This window comes from Cotesia typhae, unplaced genomic scaffold (assembly GCF_013202065.1).
Source record: "Cotesia typhae breed Kobodo isofemale line unplaced genomic scaffold, CoteBio_Ctyphae contig_11, whole genome shotgun sequence".
Taxonomy (NCBI): Eukaryota; Metazoa; Arthropoda; class Insecta; order Hymenoptera; family Braconidae; genus Cotesia; species Cotesia typhae.
In genome coordinates, this window is record NW_027423711.1 from 1294761 (window position 1) to 1316417 (window position 21657).

At 27.8% G+C, this 21657-nt stretch overlaps 1 protein-coding gene and 1 long non-coding RNA gene across 11 annotated transcripts in view; one reads left to right on the plus strand and one right to left on the minus strand.

Moving 5' to 3' along the window:
* Eag (potassium voltage-gated channel protein ether a go-go) overlaps nucleotides 1-21657 on the minus strand; it is a 52558-nt gene that overhangs the window by 20326 nt on the left and 10575 nt on the right. For 4 of the 5 annotated variants that reach the window (XM_074242706.1, XM_074242712.1, XM_074242727.1 and 1 more), the window contains 3 exons: nucleotides 4171-4271; nucleotides 3578-3710; nucleotides 206-471 (listed from right to left, as the gene is read on the minus strand). In XM_074242706.1, coding sequence (XP_074098807.1) covers nucleotides 206-471; nucleotides 3578-3710; nucleotides 4171-4271 — 500 coding nt within the window. Of the gene's footprint in view, nucleotides 1-205; nucleotides 472-3577; nucleotides 3711-4170; nucleotides 4272-14258; nucleotides 14657-21657 lie in introns of those variants that run through there. The other variant, XM_074242720.1, reaches the window with a different exon arrangement.
* LOC141527359 (uncharacterized) lies at nucleotides 5464-8270 on the plus strand. 6 transcript variants are annotated; one of them, XR_012479186.1, is made up of 6 exons: nucleotides 5467-5613; nucleotides 6327-6568; nucleotides 6682-6698; nucleotides 6747-7417; nucleotides 7495-7722; nucleotides 7834-8269. It is a non-coding gene; the product is annotated as an uncharacterized LOC141527359 (long non-coding RNA). The 6 variants fall into 6 exon arrangements; XR_012479189.1 differs by having other exon boundaries at nucleotides 6767-7417; XR_012479184.1 differs by having other exon boundaries at nucleotides 5466-5613; nucleotides 6327-6698; nucleotides 7834-8270.

Below are 21657 nucleotides of genomic sequence, written 5' to 3' on the forward strand. Positions count from 1 at the left end.
ATGACACTTTCAATTTAAGTAGTTTTAATCTAAAGAACAGAGGTCAATGGTGAGCCAGTAAATCAATTGCAACATTTCTCATTAATTAAATGTTTAAGACTCACTCTCGAGAAGTAATTATTAAAAGTTATCATCAAGATTCGGATCTTAATTAACTCTAGAAATATATATAATTTATATAAATTTAATTGCAATAAACACTTACATGACCAAGATGAGATTGTTTTGTAGACATGGGCAAAGTATCTTTGACAACCGGTATATGAGAGCTGAATTGTGAGACCAGGACGGACCTCGATCTCGTGACAGATCTCGCGAGTTTGGCAAACTTTGATAGCCCGCCTTTGTTGTCGTCCGTCTCGATCGGTTGCTTTAGCGCCGTTATATCCCGGAATGTCAGGAGAAACAGCACCACCAAATCTCGCTCGTTCTTTATCGGTGCTATTTGTAACAGCAGCCATAGTGGAGTCTCTGTGGACATTTTAATTAATAATCAAAGCTTATTAACTGGTAAACTTTATCAATTTAAACTAGATAAAAGTTAAGCTACATAATTCACAATAGATTTTTAATAATTAGAAACATATCTCTGAGAAAACTATCTATGCATGGATAATTATATTTCAAATCTACAACTCTTTTTTATTTACATTGTTGTAAGCGTTGACAGAAACGTTTGTTTCATTTTTATCTCTGGTTATATACGAGTTATAAATTTCGAAGGCAGTGATTGATGAGTATTTTAGACTTCAATTTTTTTTTTTTTTTTTTTGGAGGGTTTTATCCAATTGAGTTATTGATAAGTTTTTTAGATTTTTGCATTAAAATTTTATTGCATTACTTTTTACTTTGAATTTTAATTTTTAGATTTACAACTCGGTTATAGATGAAAACAAAGTTTCTTCAACGCATAAATAATATTAAAAAGGAAGAAATAAAAAAAAAAGGTTTTTGATCTGACAAAAAATGACAGAGAAAGATCTAACTAGTTAATTATACTTAATGATGGATATTTTCTCACCTATTCCTGGATTATATAGCTCGGTATGTTTTTTAAATTTTTGGTTAGTGATGAAAGACTATTTTATAAATTGTTAAGTTCATCTCTAGTGACTACAATAATAAATTATTTGGAGAGCATTAAAATGGGCGATGCTTTAGTTAATATGGCTCATGTTCTCACGCAAAAGCTCCAGTATATAAGTATATATATATATATATATATATATATATATATATATATATATATATATATATATATATATATATACACGTATATACGTAATATATATATATACGTATGACTACATATATAAATATACAGGTGAATAATTTCCGTGCGCTGTCGAGCTAAGTTTTATTAACTCTAGTTTACAAACGGCATTGGTATGGAAGGTAATTACTTTGATAAAATCAACAACGTCCTATTACTCAACTAAATGTTTATAATTATGTAATTATTGATTGGTTTCGTTGAGTAACAAGTTTAAATATTATTTTAATTAATTAAAAAATTAAAAAAGAGTTATATTTTCATGCATTATTGTAATTATTAATATTAAGTTAATATAGATCTAAATAATTTAATTAATTTATAAAAATAACTTTACTTTTTCTAAGTACAATAATTGCCAAGGAAAAAAGTCAACTAATTGCAGACGAGAGATAAAGATAAAACTTTGCCGAGGTTAAGAAAAGAAAAGTGAAGATACGTAAATATAAAAAGTAGTATAAAAATTTTCTAGCTAAGAAAAATAGTCTTCTTTTCACAAGTCACTACTTTTTCTATTTCGGACAACTATTTTGCAGCTGATAACTAATGTTGCCGATTAATTATTGAGGAGCTTTATAATCCTAGTACTTATGTACACAGACAATATTCATTATACGGATGGATATACAGGGTTGTATGTAAGTTTATGTGCTTACTTTGTAAATAAATCTATATGTACATTTTAGATTACAAATATGTTATATGTTTACAGGTATGTGTATGTATAATATGTGGTATGTATAATACATGGAGGAACACTCTGGAGCCCGGAGTTTGCAATTAATCCAGAACGAGTCGTTACACTAAGTTATGAGATGGAATTTTAAAAAACAGTCCTCCAAGATGACAGAAAATAGAAGCTAAGAATAAAAATATAAGAAGGTAGCATATAATCCAACACGTTTGAATCTTTCATTTGCTCTTTGCTGCCACCATCACGGAGTGTTGATTTAATTCAATGAGTTCCGTCATAAGTCACGAGTCTACTTTACCTGTTTTGCATTACTCAAATATTTAACTTCCACGGATAAAACAAAAAAAAAAAAAATCTCTTATTAAAAAATGTTGAAAATTTTTTAAGATTATCATTATAATTTTCTTAAGAAATAAAACTTTTAAGCTTAACACTTAATACTTATTTTTCCGAGTACGAAGTCTTCTGGGACTCACGTAAATTTTCTATGAATATTCAGCGAATCGTTAAGTGTACATATAATCTTCGAGACTTAATCGAACTAGTTACAGAGTCCAGCATACTACCAGCGAATAAATTACTGGGTATTAATTACAAGGATTTAATAAAGATATACATAGTAGTGAAATGAATAATAATTAAGAAAAAATTTGTAGAATAAAAATGATAGGCATTTAAAGATTAAAATTTATATTAATAATAATAAGAAAGTAATAAGTGATAATTAATTAGCAAATAATTTTAGCAATATACAAAATTTAATAGAAAAAACTTCCTGATCATGATCACTTAATTTTTTTTTAGTAGAGTGAGGACCTCAGAAATATAAAACGGTCACTTACGGTGCATGATTGAAATAGACGCAGATTTTAAATTGGACGAGCGAGCAAAAGAGATATCTACATCGATAATCATTGAGAGAGTACCTGCATATAGACATACCTCGGGGGTTACCTTTAAAACATAGAGAATTACATGCTTGATTATTTAAGCCCGTATTTTAGAGTTTTTATTGTTTAATCTTGGATTTTATACATTATTTCCACTCAGCACACACCCCGTGTACACACAAAAGGTTATTATTATGTTTATATTTAATTAACGGACTTACTGGTTTGTTAACAAACTCATTAAAGTAAAAAAACTAAGGATTAATTAACGAATCTTAATTTTTATTGAGATATTATGATAAATGAATGGAGAGAATTTTTTAAGTAAATTTTATTTCGCCTTTATGACTTTTTTATTAAGTTAAAAATAAAAGAAAAAGAAGAACTAAAATATTAAGGCGATGGACGTTTTTGTTGGTATAAAATTTTTTTATAAATTTGAAAAACTCAAGACTAAACTACAAGAACTTGCGGTTAGATAACGATTACTAGAAAAAGAATAAAATAAAAGGAAAAAGAACACATCTACTTCCACGCTTTTTTATTTTTCGGCGTGAGTATTTTTATCCTTTTTGCTCAGTTTTCTATCCTAGTAATTCTTTCCTTTAAAATGTCGCAGTACCACCTTATAGACAAAATTATTTTCGACACGTGCGACATATCTAACGAAATGGGAGAGGTCGTGGCAATGTAAAGAAAAGACGGCAATATACAACTCACTATTCTTCTTGTAGAGCAGGATCTCAAATTGATCGTGGATCTGACCCTCCAAACACTCCTCGATCCTTGCTATTGTTTCCTTGTCCGTTAGGTCACCGTACATGAATCCGCAGCGACATGACTTTTGCATCACCTAAAAAGCACCCACAATTTTATTACTTTTACATAATAATTGCTTTATTTTAATAATTTTATTTCAAATTTACATTTTTCAGTAATGTAAAAATTTTTAAAAATATTTTATTACAATTTTTAATAATAACTGATTTTATTGTAACATTTTAAGCATATATTTACTGAATAAATTCGCATATCTGAATCCATTGCACGCCAATCATTTTTTTATAACTCGATAGTCTAGGAATTATTGAACCCGAATAATTAAAAAAAAATACTAGTGATCAATACCAATTTTCATCGCGAAAAATCTAAAAAAAAATCCGACGCTTAAGTAATCAAGAGAAAATAGTTAGGTTGCAGCTATGGATAATTAGAAAATTTAAATATTCTATTAGAATATCTATCGCTGATGGAGATAAATCTTATTAATTTTAATTTTAATTTTAATAAAAAAGCTTATGAATAATACTGACCTCAGCACGATTAAATCCAGATATTTTGCAAAAACTCTCATTGCAATAAACGATAGGAAAATCGACGATTTGAGCATTGGCTAACAGGAAGCTGCTATCGGCTGCAAATATCATAAAATTACTGTTAAAATTATGTATAAAAAAACAGTAAAAATATGTGATACATTGGAATGGTATCTGTCCTTTTTTAGGCGAATTTCAGTTTCAAATAAATACTAGATAAATAAAATATTTACAAATATACGAAAGCGTTATGTAAGCGTAATATTTTTTGTTATTTCTGTCTGATATGAAAATACAAATTTTAGGTCTAAAACAGATTTCATTTATTTAAATTTAAATTTTAGATCCTGGCGATAGGCAGAAGCATGAGATAATGCGGATAGCTGGGGTTCAAACCCCAGTGCTATTCAAATTTAAATTTTAAGGTGGAAAATTGTCAGTTTAGATTACCTTTTAAAAATATTTAAAAATGAAATTTGTATACTGTTAACAAAATTTCAAAGTTTAATAATTTACATTTATATTCAACGGAAGTGGTAAACTTGTAAATGGGAAATAAAAACATGAAGCAACGTTTAATTTATGTAATAAAATCTTTATAAATTCAACAAAACAAAACAAGAAATTATTTAAGAGAAAAAAAAAAGGAATCTAAGTTTTTAAATTCAATCTAATTAAATTCTTGATAAAATTTTGACCTATAATTAATCTTTTTCTCTGTTATAAAGATCGAATTATGTAAAATAAACTACACATCAAATATCTGCAGAGAAAATCCTGATCTTAAAATGTACATAATTGTTGAAATCCCGTTGGATTATCGTCACAGCAATGGAAAGCAGCATGACAGTGGTTGTGTATAGTACAATCAGCATGATTCACTAGTCAGTCTAATTGAACCCGCACGATTTGGAGACACAGACTAATCCACGGTCGAATCGATCGAAATTAATTGGTACACATGTGCGAAATGCATCAGAGAATCAAAGGATGGGAGTGATGCGCTACGATCTAACGTATTCACAATTATCGCTTAAGTATATGTATAGATCTACTATATTGTGCAGACACATTATATGCACCTACCGGATCAATCAAGTTATCGGTACACCTATATGCTAAACTTGCTATATCTCTATCTACCTATCTATTGCAAAATGTTTCAAAGCTATTGATAATTGACAATGTCTTGTCACGCTTATTTGAATCGATAATTAGTAAGAGTAGCTCGTCACGTTCTCATCGTTGTCATACATCGTGAATACATATTTATATACTTGTTTTAATAATCACTTTAGTCGACTATTGTACTCAAGATCCTCAATATCAAGAACTTTTTAAGTTGAGGAACTTTGAAGTGCCTTGGTTCACGTTTTACTACTTCAAAATAAAATCAATTCTTAAAACTCGATAATCATCATATGTTCTTTTTATTTTCAGGTAAGACTTAGATTATTATTTTATTTTTTATATTTGTTTAAAAATTTTAAGTTTGAAGAAAAGAAAGTTAATTTGAGAAGAACAGTTAATCGAATAAGTAATTTCAATGGTAATTTAAATGGCCTCGTTCTTATTTTTTTCGAGAACAAATTTTTATTTTAAATTCTTGAATTCTTTCAACATTTGGAGTTAGAAAATTCAAGGTACTAATAAATTATTGATTTATAAACGATTAATTTCACTGATACTAGAATTAGTTTCATTACCAAACTGATTTTAAATTAAAATTATCTGTAAACTTAATGTTTTATACAAACTGATATTATATAAACAATAATTCAGGATCTTTTAGTTTTAAAAAATTTTTCTTTTGTATTTCCTTTTCTCTTTTTCTCTGTATTTGACTTAGATTTACACTATGTTCTCACTATTGTACAAAGATGTAAAATTGTTTCATAATGTAACTTACGTGTACCATTACCATTATGTAATTTCTACCATTTGCTATTCGGCTTTTAGCCTTGGCATTTAAATAAATATAAATAAAAAAATAAATTTTGTCAACTACAAAAAATTTAATGAAAATCAACTTTTAAGTTGAAATTTTTTTCATTTAACAAAAAATATATGAAAACTCTAAGGACATAAAGGAAAATTTTTTTTAAGTTCAAATTTCGGTAAGACGCTCAAGGAATGGTAATTGTTTTTCGCAGATCTTGGGAATTCAATAAAAACTCTTCATTCGGGTAGAATGAAACCTCTAAGAATTCACCGTTGGCTTTCAGTTATTTTTTAGACTTATTTACAGTAACAATTTTTATATTATAAAAACTTGTATTGTTGAAAATATCTTTGTGCTTGAAGAATTTTAAAGATAAAAAGAAAAAAAAACTTAAATATGAACCTAAAAATTCAATCAATTATAATGATGATGATGAAGAAATACAGCACAAAGGTATTAAATTTTTTATTAATAAACTGAAATTTAATTATATTAAGAGTATTAAACCGATAGTTTATTATTCACAAAAAAAATTAAATTTATAAAGTCAATACAAACTTTTATAGGTATTTAAACTTAAGAGGTAAGCGCAAAAAAAAATTCTGAATACAAACTAATAAAAATAATGTAGAAATATTTTTTTTTAAATAGTGTCATATTCGACCTCGAAGTTTGTGATTAACGGGGCTGAGGTTAAGGCTACTTTTTCCCCAGAAAGAAACAACACTTTATTGGCCTCTGTAAGTGGTAAAGTCGATTAAAACAGTTTTCTGTTATATCGGACATTCTTTTCCGAGTTTAGCAATCAAGTTGCTGTCATTTATGAGCTTCCTTCAAATAGAAACGACTATTTATGTGCCTGTACTGCACATTGAACAAAAATTTTAGCTAGAAATTTTCTTTCGTCGTCGAAAAGAGGAAAACTATTTGTTTGAAATGATACTTAGCGCGCAACACTACTGTATTTTAGAATAGTTTTAAAATCTTAGAAATTATTAAATTTTTATGGAAAAATTTTTGTTTTTAAAAGCCAAAAAAAATCTTAGATTTTAAAACTAATAAAAAAATAAAATTTTTTTTTAAAGTAATTATTGAAATCCTTTTTCTTGATTTCGGGCACTACTGCTGCAGAAAAAGACATTATAAATTGTTATTGATTACCCACGTGTGTATAAAATGTATCATGTCAGCAAAAGTAAAGAACGGATAACTTAAACTTTGATTGTGACAGTTAGCTCGGGTAAAGTTACTGTAAACGAGATAGAGAAAACTAAACTCGATGTCACTTAGGTACTCCTGGGGGTAAGACAACTTTCAATGGTTTTCAAGCTCACTGGAGAATAAAGTGTCTACTTAAATATATATATTTATTTTTATAGATGTATATATGCAAGCAGAGAGAAGAGAAAGGTCAATCGAGTTGGCACTTGTTACTATCTCAACTCTTCTGTATATCCAATTGACACAATCAAACAGACATCGCTCGGTGATTTCATACAATTTATATTGTTACCCGAATGTAAATAATGCAACTGGGTTGAATGTTTCTACTGCAACATTATATGAGCTCAACTTTTTATTTTTATGCATACACACAAATAAATAAAGTATTTATATTTTTATCTATTTTATTTTCACATAAGTTATTTTTATCGTTCGGTTATTGTTGTTTATTTATCATTTGTTTAGTATCGAGTTGTTGTTGTTATTTTTTAAAGGTGGATTCTGGATATATATTTGTGGACAGTCAAGAGGAGAATTATATGGCTTAAGTAAACGAGTTGTGCATTAAAATCACGTTCAACAGCATGCATATTTATTTTGCGGCGGACCTCAAATCCAAGGTTTCGTGGGCTTCGCAAAAAGTCATGTGTGCTGTTTTCACGCACGTGGGAGTAGAAAATGTCAACCGTTATATTTTTTCGGTTTATTAAATCTGTTTTTATATAAAATATTCAAAAGCTAGTTTAATTAAATTTTTTTCTTAATATTTATTTGTTTGCTAAAAGTAAAAAATTTATTTAAAGGGCAAATTTTAATATCCACGTATTTTTTATATTTTTATTTTATTTATAAAAAGATTAAAGTGATTGGATCGAAAGTATTAATAAAATAAATTGCAATTTATACTTCTCAATTATATAAATGAAGGTGTAATCTTCTTAAAGTATTTGAATATATTTCAAGAAAAAGTAAGTCGTTGTGTAATATAAATTTTAACTAGTTTAAATATTTAGTTTTTTTTTTTAATTACGTTTGAAATTATAAATAATTTTGTTGGTGAAGTAGTAACGACCAGAAAGTGTTTTCTAATAACTTTACATTTCGTTAAAGCGACTGTCTTTAAACAAAGTATGACTTTATGTTGAGTACAAGTTTTCAAATTAAGGTCTCGTTACTTATTTTTTTTTTATTTATTTCATCGATAAAGAAAGCAAATGACTCATGTCAAATAAACAGGCACGGATTTTATACAAATACATTTGTAATAAAAAAGTTTTATCCGGTAAGTAGTTTAATAAATGCATTTCTGTTCTTAGAATTGATTAAAAAAAATACAATAACTATTTTTTTTTATATTTGGCACTTTAAGTTTAAATTATCAAGTATAAGAGATAAAATATCACATTGCTGTTAATCATTAATTAAGTACATTTAATGTTAAAAATTTAAACAAAATATTGTGACTTCTATTATAAATTAAAATGTAATTAAACGTCTTTAATATTTAAAATCATAATAATCACAGTATCATTCAATTACTTGGTAAGTATGCTAAGCCTATATGCCTCATTAACTTATTACACCTAAAACGTTTAATTTTGTTTTTAATTATATTAAGAATTACCATTTTTTGTTAAGATTTTATACAAAAAGTCCTTAAATAATGATTAACATCAAAATTTATTGATAGTTGTATTTTTGTTACAAATATCTCTTAACTAGGCTCTGAAAAATTAAAAATTTATTATAAAAATTATTTCTTTGGCAAAAACAAATCGTTTAATGTCAAAAAATAAATAATTTGATTCAATAAATAGATAATAAAATTTGTATCAGCTGTTTTATTGATGGTTATTTATCACAAGAAAATTGCGCATTAAAAAGCCATAAAATTGATTTATTAAAAAAAATATTTCACTTCTTCTTTATAGTATCGAATTTAAAAGCAATTTTTCTTTGAAAAAATCAATTAAATTCAGCGGAAAAAATTCGATTTTCCTAATCAATTAAAAAAAGGAAAAAGGATTAAAAAAAAAAGTCTCTAATTAATTTATTTTTAACGTAATTTCGTCAAATAGACTGTACAAATAAATTTTCTCAACTCCCTGCTTGCGAATGAAGGTCTCACAATTTTACCGATAAGAAAAATTATACGACTTAGTTAATTAACATAAACAAACACGATTTAAAAACTAAAACAAAACAATAAAAAAATTTTTCTTCACGCACTCCAATATTAACACAGCAATTGAATAAAAATAATATTTAAAATTAATACTACAGATTAAACAAGCTATTAATTACATTTATCAATTGAAAGAATCGTTATATTAGGCCGTGACTCGAAAATAGTGAAGTAAACAAGAAGAAGAGGGGTATGAGGCTTGGGGTTAGGGCTTAATCGTTTGAGGCAACAGTAGTTAAGGTCATATCGTATTATTTATATGAGTACACAACTAAACTGTATTATATAAATATACATATGGTAGTATTACATCCGAGAGTACACAAGGGCTGAAATCGTCATTATTGAGCCCTACAGTTTATACTACACCCAGACTGCAAACTCGCGTATTATAACGTATAATCTAATAGCAATAACTTAATATCTGGATCTACACGCGAGAAAGTTACCACCGCGGGTTGAGTTTTGATCACCAGGCGCAAGTAAGTTAAGGTAAGTAAGGTGTGGGTCAAGGTAGGCGTCAAAAGCCGTTCGCACGCGGTTCTGAACCTTGCTTTGAGATTTAAAGACTCGAGAGTCATTGAGCACGGTAGCCTCGTACTTAATAATTTTTTTAACATTTTAGAAACTTAACTATTCAATGAATTTAAAGCTTAAACTTAACACATATATTTATTATATTGAAACGCTTTATTATTAACTAGTTCAGATTTTATTATTATTATTTACCTCATTAACTCAATGTTAATTACTAGCATGCAATGTTCTGTAAATATTATGATAACAAATAACCTTTGTTTATTATTTAAATAAAATTATCATTTTAAATCAAAGTATTTTGATAATCTGTGGTTATTTATTTAATATTTAATATTTTTTATCAGTGGAAAAAAAAAATAAAATCCACAACTGATTATCAATATTTATCCCGAATATCAAAGTTTGGTAATTAAAACGTTTCAATTAATCAATTTATTTGAAAACAACCGTATTATTTAGTTTTTTACTTATTAATGCAATCATTCAGTTCTATTATTATTTGTTTGAATAGTCATTGATCATTCAGACTATTGATCTACTTTTAAAGTGTACTACGTGAGAATAAAAAATTAAAAAAAATTTTTAGAAGTACTTAAAAAAAAGTTTGGCAAGTCCAAAAATGCACGACTCATGCTCATTCGTTCAATAAATAGAAAAAAAATATTTTTTTAATATTACCTTGCTTTTTTTTCACTTAAATAATACTTTTGCAATTTACTATTTTTTGTTTGTTTGCTATTTTTTTTTTTTTTTTTATCACTTTTAAATACAATTTCTTTTTTCTTTTAAATTTATTTTTTCATTTCAAAGCATCAGCTGTCATGCACGTAGGTAGAACATTTACTGATACAGATATATATAGGTATACTCATGTGTATTTTTTTTAATTTTTTAGTTTTTATTAATAACGATTGAACAACACTAAGTAAGATGACCATTTGCAATACCAATCTCCGCAAAATAGATCTCAAGCTAACAATGAAAAAAGGATTAAATTCGTGAATTTTTACGCAAGTTATCGTATTTCAAACGAAAAATGTGCTGATTGATAGGAATTTTCTTTTAACTATTTTGATATTTTTTTCTGGTTCTATTATTTTAAATTGATTTTTACCAGTGACAGAATTAATCCTATGTATTAAAATTGATGGTTGATTGAAGTTAGTTTAGTATCGAAATAATTCGAAAACATGGACCCTGATTCCTTATTAGTTCAGGATTAGAGCGCGCGTGTATGCGCGCAATTTGAATTCCTAGTCTCCATTAAATTATCTATCGAATGATGGGCAAATTAATTAAACTCCGTGGATTATCAATCGTGTAATTAATCAAATAGTTGCGAAACCGAGGCAAAACAAATTTTTCGATTATAAAGCACTCTCTGATACTTCGCATCATGAGTCGTGCAAAATTATGCAGCTGAATCTGGAAAATTCGAATCTCTTCAAGTGGAAATCCTCAGTCAGAAGAAAAAATTATCATTTCCTTCCGCTTAATCCCTAAATACGCAATAACTCGAATTATTTAGAGTCTATAACTCGGAAAAAAATGTTGTTTTCCTACGAGGTGTTTATAGTACATATTTGTATTTTATAGCTCGAAGTTCACAAAAAGATTCGATAAGTCGAAAGTACTAAACTGATGATGTCAAATCCTGAACATTTCTTTCTCTAATTCATGGAATTAATTCTCAGTAATGGAAATCTTTAAAGAAATTTATTTTCAAAGATTTCACACTTTTTCGAGATTTCTTTCGACAATGACATCGCTCGAATGAATCAATTTGAATTTGAATTGTCACAGCTGTAATGACAGTGCCACGGAATTCCGTTTTTATTCAGTAAATTGATAAAATAATATATGCATGATTAGTTAACTAGGAATAGATGTATTGGGTTTCAACAGGGATAGATCGATTGGAACCCAATAGGGATATTATACCTATTAGGATCTTTTTCAGATTAGCGTTACATTCCAATATTGGGTTCCCAATCGGGACCCAAGGAGTCTTACGCACTTTTTTTTTAATCGGGTTTGTCGAATGTTGCGACTTTGTTGTAGCGGTGTTGCGGAATTTGAGAAGTTTTTCAGAGAGAAATATTATAGTGTAGATGTGTTTCGGCAATCAATATTCTATTATTTGTTGCAGCGGATTTGCGGCGATAATAGTGTAGGAGCAGGAAAAATATTTTGTTGTAAATATTTTCTATGCTTTTACTTTAGTAAAAGTATTCGGTGTTTAAGTATTTTTATTTTAGTTTCAAGGATAAGTGGTTATAAATTTAAGGATTAGATGAGTAACTAGTATTTCTAACATGCTGTCGCCAAATGTCAAAATATAGTTACTCTGTAAGATGTTTAAATATATTGTAGCTTGAGTGCGAGTGAGAGAATGAGTAAGGGTGTATGAAGTATGTAAGTATACTGTTTAGAGATGGGGGTGAGAAGGGACCAAGAGGCCCAAGTAATTTTAAAGGATAGTTTTGTAAGTTAGTCTAATACCACCCAGGCTAGTGAGCAGTTGTATGTTATTTTCCCTTATCAATAAATCTATTATTATACTTTTAAAAAACATTGCCTCGTGCTGTAATTTCTTTTAATTAATATAATCTAAAAATCTATATTCTACAATAGTTTTACTAAATCAGCACAAATTTGTTGCAGCGGTGTTGCGGGCATTTAGAGCTAGTGCGGTGCTGTTGGAGCGGTGATGCGGCTGTTTTGTGTTTTTATTCGGGGTTGTAGAGCTCAATAATCTTTGACAAATATATGAAATGGATCAATTGAGAAGAAATAGGAAACACGAAAATCATTAAATAGTTCAATCTAATAACTAAAATTTAAATTTTTTATCAATGAGATGATATCGAAATTGGCAGACATTTCATTATTTATATTAACTTTATTTTAAAAATTTACGTTCATTTTTTTTTACATTTATTTTTACGTGTAAAATTTTTTATTAAAATTTAAATTATCATCTTTCATCTGAAAAAAAATTTCCGATGTCTGCTAATTTCAATATAGTTCAAAAATCATTTATTATTATTATTATTTTGATTAAGCCAATTTTGTTAGAAATTAGATCATTTTAATTATAATAATTGTAGTTTCATTAACTCTCACTTAATTATCTTATCATTCACATTAATATATGCTCGCTGTGAGTTAATAAATTTCGTGGGTGAAACCATGACTTAGCTTGGCTTAGCTATTGTTTGTCTTTATTTATAAATCGATATTTTTATAGTGCATACTACAGCCAGCCAATTGTTATGCATATTATATATGATTCTTGAAAACAATAAATGAATAAATAATACTAAATCAAATTTTACTATTAACATGTACTTTAATGTTATAATTGATCCTCAAATATAGACTCTATCATATCAGTCATACTTTTTAATTAATTCTCTCAATTATTAAAATTAAACTATCCACTTTTGATTATAATCGCATAATTAGTTATTATCGATGGAATGAATGAATAAATTAAGTATAATTTTGTATTTCACGTTTAATCAACTACTAATGATAAAATCACATTTAGTTTTCTACTTTCAACTAAAAGATAAAAATTAAATAAATAATCAAAATAAATCATCATCAAACCATATGCTTAATTAAAAAAACCGTAAAAATTTAATCAAATATGAAACTATAATTGTAATGAAAATAATTAATTAGGTTTATAAGTAATTAATTATAAGAAACCTTGGATATATTTTTATAAAATATTATACTATTACTTTAATGCGGGAAACAATAATTAATTAAATAAACCAAACTGAATTAATACAATAAATATAGCTCAACTAATTTGTAGCAGCAGTAAATTTAGTAAATAATAAACAAAAAAGAAAAGAAATGAATAAATTTCTTTAATGAATTGAAAATAATTTGAGACAACTATACTCGATAAAAAAAAAAAACAGCTTTGACCGCTCAAACTGAATCGCGGATTATATAAAACGTTTAAAGTTTAAGTGGATTCGTCAACCGGATTTAGATCTATTATAGAAAAATACCAACGCTTAAATGCGTTCAAGTATTAACTTCACGTGCGTCAACTTAAAACTTATTCTAGTTTTTAAATTTATTTCACCGTGTCATGGAAATATAAAGTGCGATTAGTGTCATGCAGAGAAAGATCGTGTGTAACAGAATCTTTCAAAAAAAAAGTGTACTAACACATGTAAATATAATATACATTTAATATATATTATATATGTCAAAGTTCATGTTATCACAAAATATGTTTGTACATATGAGAAAAGAGAAGATAGGGTTCTGTATGTCTTTGTAGAGTAGTCGCCAGGGGAGAACTTATATTTTGCATTACTGGCACTCCTTTGTTGTGTTCAGTTGATATCATTTACGACGGATATATAAATTTTCTCAAGGCTGTTTTGTTGAGTTCCGATCAGTGGTTGTGACGCTCCTACGTTACGTTATAAAGCCGTGTCGTACGTGTACGGGTTGTGTGTGACAACTATTAATTTATATTTGTATGGACGTCGGTTTTTAAAAAGTAGTATCAGAAGGATTCGAATTCAAGTATATGCTAATTTAATAAACGAATTTTATCGAGTAAATCTTATTTTTCAATTTTTTTATGCATAGAAAAAAAAATTTACTTGAATCAAGTTAATAATTTTGAAGAATTTCATCTTTTTGATTTCAGTAGAAAAATTTTTAAACTAAGAAATTTCTCGTGCAAAAAAAAATTCTGATTCAAAACGAATGTAAGATTGAAATTCATATTTTGACACAAATATGAATTAGTTTTGAGATAAATCCAAATTTGAAATTGAATTGTAAATAGAAATTAGCACGCCTGTAAAAATTTCGATTCTGCTTTAGAATTTTTATAAAGACTTAAGAATATTTTATAAATAAAATTTATCCTTTTTCGTAATCTAAGAATTTTTTTGCGTAAAATGGAACAATAAAATTCCACTAGCAAATTAGTTCCCACAACGGTTAAGAGTAAAGTCAGTGGACTAATAATTCCAGAAATATCGTGATGAGTGACTATATATTTCGAAAATCTCTTATATATATGCACAGATGGATAAAAGAATTCCTAGCGTTACTGATATTTTTGAAATGAGTAGGTAATATATTGAACCAGCTTTACTTAGTATCTTAATCTTCGAAAAAAAAAATTTTTGGAAGAAATATAAGTTATCTTGTTAGAAAATGGTAACGTGCTTTGTTGAATTCATAAAATTCTTGAATGGCGAACTTTTTCATTTCATCGAAAAGTTTTATCTTTTTTACTCAAGATTTGAATTCTTGTCAAATTTCTCGAATTACTTTATTACAAAATGTAAAAAGAGATTTGAAAAGATTACCGCACTGCAAAATGTCTGTATAGCATTTAAATCCCTTTTTGTAATTGGGGTGAAGAGAACTGAATATTTCAAAGCAAGAGTGGAATTTTGAAGAAATTATTTTTCTTGAACCAAGTAGTTTTTTATAGTAGATTTTATACCACCAATCGTCTATTGTTTTTATATTTCTCGAAACGATTATCATAAGATTTTGAACTTCAAACGCTTAAACATGCAGGAATATCGAGTATTCGACTTCATGATGAATGTGTCATAACCTTAGATCCGCGTTGTCAATTCAAGTCTACCCAATTCCCTCATGTATAGACAAATATACATGTCTCAGAAATAGCTTCCTCCAAAGGTCATTGTGCTGGGGTATCTCGTATTGATCTGACACTTGGTAAATGTACAAAATTTATGAAAATTCCTGGACAAAACGAGCTGTTTCTGAATCTTTCAAAAACGATAGAAATCTAATAACATTTAATGCATGATTCTTTGTGGAAAAAGAAAAGATTGAGACATTTATCGTGATAAAACATTTAAAAATACCCCAGATAAATCCTACCCTAATAATATATTTATACACAACACACGCACAGATACGTATATACATGCATAAGAGAAACATCCTTCCTTCCTATTTCCTTCCTACACAGTACACATGCTTACCCCAGGATGAGAAGCATCATTAATTTAAGCTTTACACACCACCACACGAATAGAGCTTTTGTAGGCCATCAAATAATTGACGAGTTATATCCGCTCTGAACATGTAAATGACACTCACTCTCCATTGTGATTTTCTCTTAATTACTAATTTTAATTTAAAAACGGGACACGATTCTATGTTGATAAAAATTAAAGCGCACGCGTAGCGCGCTGTTCAAATTTCTGGTAATATTTAAAAATAAATGGTATTATTTCGTGAAAAAGTTAATTTAGATTTTGATTTGATAACCTAATTATAAGAAGATTAATTATGGGTGTAGTCGCAGGATAACAAATTATGAATTAAGTAATTATGTATGTTATTCTACGAAGGTGTTTTTTTGTTTTATGATTAGATTGTGACCTAGGTTGTTTAATTAGTGTATTAGGAATTTATTGTTATTATTATTAATTATTTAAAAATTAATAGAAACAATTATTATAATTTATTACAACGATTATAATTAACTGTCATTATTGTATTATTTAGTTAATATTATTATATCGGTGTCACTGTAAGTTTGATGAAATTATAAATTTCAAGAGTGTGCAAAATTATTTTAAAGCCGAGCGAGTTTAGCGAGTAAAAGAAAATGACTGTCAAAGAATTTAAAAGAATGGGAAATTATTCTTATGTAAGTCCTGAGCCGATTTAGTATGGAAAAGAAATTATTTTAAAGAACAAATACTTAAAATAGTTTCGCGCGTTTTCATTCCCCGACAAAACATCCTACACAGAAAAAAAGGTTCACTTGAGCCAAGAAATATTTTTCTTCCCAATTATTTTCTTGAGTGAAAAAAAATTTTTTTGTTGACACAAGAAATTTCACTTATTCCAACAAAATTAATTCTCTTTCTTTAAGAAATACGTATCCTGACCCAAGAAAATTTATTTAAGTCAAGAAAATCTTCTCGTTTTGAGAAAATTCAGCCTCTTGCTCCAAAAAATTTAGTTCTTGATAGAAGTAAATTTTCTTGTCTTGAGAAAAATTCTCTCTTGCTCCAAAAAATTAAAGATCTCGATAGAAGTAAATTTTCATTAATATTTTTATTGATTAACATGCCAAATGGGAGATCAAATAATATTGAATCATTTTTTTTTTTTTTTCAATATGTATAATTACACGCTGAAATAATATAAAATGGGTATCAAAAATTTAAGAGAAAAATTTTCTTAGGGTGAAAAAACTTTTTTCTCAGCTGAAGTAAGTGGCGTTGCTTCCCTAAAGAATCTAAAAATCTTGATCAAATATAAAAATTTATTGTATCAAGTATTTATGATAATTTGAATTAACAAAAAATTACCTCCACCAAGAATAGAATTTCAAGAAAAATTTCTACTTTGGCCAATACAACTTCGGTCTTCCTTCAGGTACCCGAAAATTTTCTTGAGCCAAGAATTTTGTTCTCCAGTCAAGAAATTTTTCTTTTTGTGTACAGACAAAATATCCCCCGACAAAATATCTCAAGCAAGATAATCTCAAGACAAATATATTCCCTTCACATAAATTTCCCTTGATAAAATATCCTACCACACAAACTTCCAAACATATAAAGTTGTTGTATGTCACGTAAATCAATTAAATAAAATCAACGAATTCTTTAGAAATGTAATATAAATTGTTCTGAACAACCAAACTTAACAATTTATTATGATACTGAGTGGAATGGATGATGTTGGCGCAACGAGCGAAGTGAGTGTGCCAACTCACAAGTGCCGAAAGCCTGATCCACTTGGTTCGTACATAAATAAATATAAATAATTACGTAAACAATGTAATATTTTACACATGTCGCAATTAAAAAGCGAATAGTCATATTATTACATCGAAATAAGTAAAAGCAAATGCTTGTTAATAAAAGATATTATATACTTAACAGTACGAATAAATATCAATATTGTGTGATATATTCTCACGAGTTAATTAGTACTTAATATTTTAGAGTTGAAATTCTATTTCTTCTTTAAAATTTCATCATAATCAAAATCGATCTATTATTCCTATTATTCTCTATAATAAGTTAATGATTAATGAGTGATTAACGATCTACAAACCATTAAGGGTGAAATACCCAAAAATCGATGGCCAGCTAATGCAATTTGTTACTACAGATCATTTGTAATCTACATAAATAATAGCCTAAAGCAATTAAGCTATGACCCGCAAATTTTTACGGACAGTGAGCTTTGGAAAATAACTTAATATAGATATTTTTTCTGTTCACTATAGAACTAACCGAAGTTGTAGTGTAGAACCGACATAGCTGGGATATTTTATTTTTATAACAAGATAAACTGATAATTTTAAGCACGTGCATGAATAAACACTGGTATTATGATAATTTCATGATAATTGATATAATAATATAAAATAAAGAATTGAGAGTTTTAATGAGAATGCTGCAGTAAGAGTTCTGCAGCTTAGTTTTCTTTTTTCCGCAATTTTAAACTTTTACTTTTTTGGTTTTTATAGTCAGAAATTGCTTGAAGCTTGATCATCCTCCTAAATTGTCCGTAAAGTAATGCTAGGGAAAAGAATAGCATTGATCACATCGTAATGTAGCATTTTGTTCGTTTGGTGTAAAAGTTTTTGTCCAGAAGCATTTTTGGCTCTTGTGCAAAATCTTTAAAGAGGTGTTAGTTGCATATACTTTAGAGCATCATCATCATCAGCAGCAGCAGCAGTCACACTGGCAATAGTAGTTATGTGAAACGGCTAGAAAGGAACAAGGAAGAGATAAAAGATAAAGAGAGAAAGTTAGAGATATAGAATTATGGTAGTTGAATCAAAAACGATAGCAGCTATAAATGGTATCATAACAATTTCACGGACATCTCGTATAGTCTTCGTGAAGTGGTCTAGTCGGTGTATAGAAAAAAAAAGAAGACGATATGTATATATAACCTCAATAACAATTGGAGCATTAATGTTAGTGAGATTTAATGACATGTCTTTACCTACCACTAAAATAGCCATTGAAATATATATCTATAAAGTTTGTTGTACTAAGAATATCTTTAATGTTTTTTAAATTTATATAGTACCGCCTTTTTTATGTTTACCGAACATTACACGCCAAATTGGATGTTTGGAATATTTTTATTTTTGTTTTACTTTTTGTAGATTTTTTCTTTTCTAGTTATTTTTTGTACTAATTTAAGAAAAATCTTGTAAGAATTTAATAAAGTTCTCATCAGACCTCTACGTTTTGAGGTCCTAGGAAGCAGTTCTGTCTATTCCTACGAGGATGTCACTATGTATGCATTTGTGCATGCATGTATATTATTTATGTGTGTATGTATGCTCGAACAGCTCAAAAACGTCACAAGTTCAATTTGCGCATGTATGTATATTATTTTTGTATGTATATTATTATGTATATATATTATTTTTGTGTGTGTATGTACACAGAAAAAAAAAAATTTCTTAAACCAAGAAAATTGTACACAAAAAAAAAATTTACTTGAATCAAGTAAATAATTTTGAAGAATTTAATCTCCTTGGTTTCAGTTAAAAAATTCTTAAACTAAGAAATTTTACTTGGTTTAAGTACATTTTATTTGATTTAAGAATTTTTTGTCTTGACTCAAAACAATGAGCTTCTTCAAAATTATTTTCTTGGTTCAAGAATTTTACTCTTGATTCAAGTTAATTTTTTTTTCAGTGTTAGAAAGATTGAAGTAATTTTGGAGCAAGAAGAAATATTCTTAGTTTAAAAAAATTTAACTTCGTTCGAGAAATTTCAACTTTATTCAAGAAATTTTCAATCTTCCTTAAGATTTTCTTGATTTAAGAAAATTTACGCTTGACTCAAGACTTGCTTTCTTTCTGTCGATGCTCGAACAGCTCAAAAACGTCATAAGTGCAATTTTAAGCCCTTAGGTATAGAATTAGCGAGAAGTTGCAGGGTTGGCTTTTAGGGTCAACCCTAAACTTTCCCCTCCAATTTTATTGCAGTTTCTTTTCTATTAAAACTGTGTTCTGTATGTGCTTAAAAAATTCGATAATTAATTAGACCATAAAAGTGTTAATTCTTACTAACATGAAATTCCTCACATATTTCATATATATACCTTGACTAAAGAAATCACTGTAAGTACAACATACTTTAAAAGCGATTTATTTATGTGATGAAAATTTGATAAAAACTTTTTAATGTGAAATTACTTTTCTCATCTGTAATGTTTGACGATAAAATTGAATTTTTTAAGATATCTATTGTATTGCGCGAAATTGATTCAAAAGCCGGACACTATACTGAACATAATAAAAACTAGGAAAGCATTTATTGTATGCTGAAATAAAAAATGGTATAAAAAAGCGAGCTGGCATGAGACTGGAATTTAGTTAACTTTTTTCCCGATTTTTTTATTATTAAAGATTTGCACTGCATAAAAAAAAAGTCACGAAAAAAAAAGTTGATACAAGTTTGATCCGCCTATATCTCGGAATATTTCAGATAACAGTTTAAGTATTGCCGTGTTGAAAGTATAAAAATAAAAAGTTACGATGTGTCAATCATTATATTTTATTTTGATAAATTAACAATTTAATTTATTTACACGAGCGTACCTGGGATTTTAACAGAATATAAATGTTCGCTAGATAAAACATTGAGAATAGAGCACAGAAGTTACAAAAATAGAATTCAGCTCGGGTTATTAAAATTAAAAAAAAAAAAAAAAAAAAAAAAACAGGATGAGTAGATTAAATAAAAACATTAAAAATTTAACTAAAATGGAGAAGCTTCATTATCTTTCAGGAGGCTGCATTCGACGTATTAAAAAATAAAAGGCTTCAGAAAAAAATCAAAATTAATGAGAAAACCAGTGGCCGAATAAAAGAAGTGAGCACAAAGCTTTTGGTTTAAAAATAGAATCACAATAAAAGTTTAAGTATAGACCATAGACATAGACATTGTATCTTACCATATACTACGAAGTGTAAGTATGTGTACGAGTTCAAGTACACACAGGCTAAGGTTTCAAGGGAGGGGGTGAGGTGGTGGAGAAGAGTCGGAACTAATCTGAAGTACCGAGAAGTGCTTTATTTGTTAACTTTAGCATTACTAAGCCTCGTGAAGTACAGACTAAGGTGCAGCGAACTTTAAAGCATCAAGTAAATGCTTCCTTCTCCTTCTCAAAGGAAAGCTATTCCCGAACTTCTCGTTAGATTTCTGATTAATATTTACCTGTTTACATATTACTTAGTTAATGCTTGGAAGATATTTGATTCAATTTTACAGGAAAGAGCGTTTTTACGTTTTTAAATTTCTAAAAATAGCGCAATGAAAAAACTATTAAAAGTTTGATGGTTTTTTACCCATGGAGAATGCGTCTATATTGCGCGAGTACATTTATAATTAAATTGGTAAAGTGCAGAAATACGAAGCTAAAAATAGCAATAGAGGACAGAGTGAATTAATTAGCGAACAACAATAATAATAATAATTATTATTATTAAAAAGTCATATAAATGGTAGATATAAATTAGTGTAGTACATTACAAAAGTTAAAAATATATAATGATAACATATTC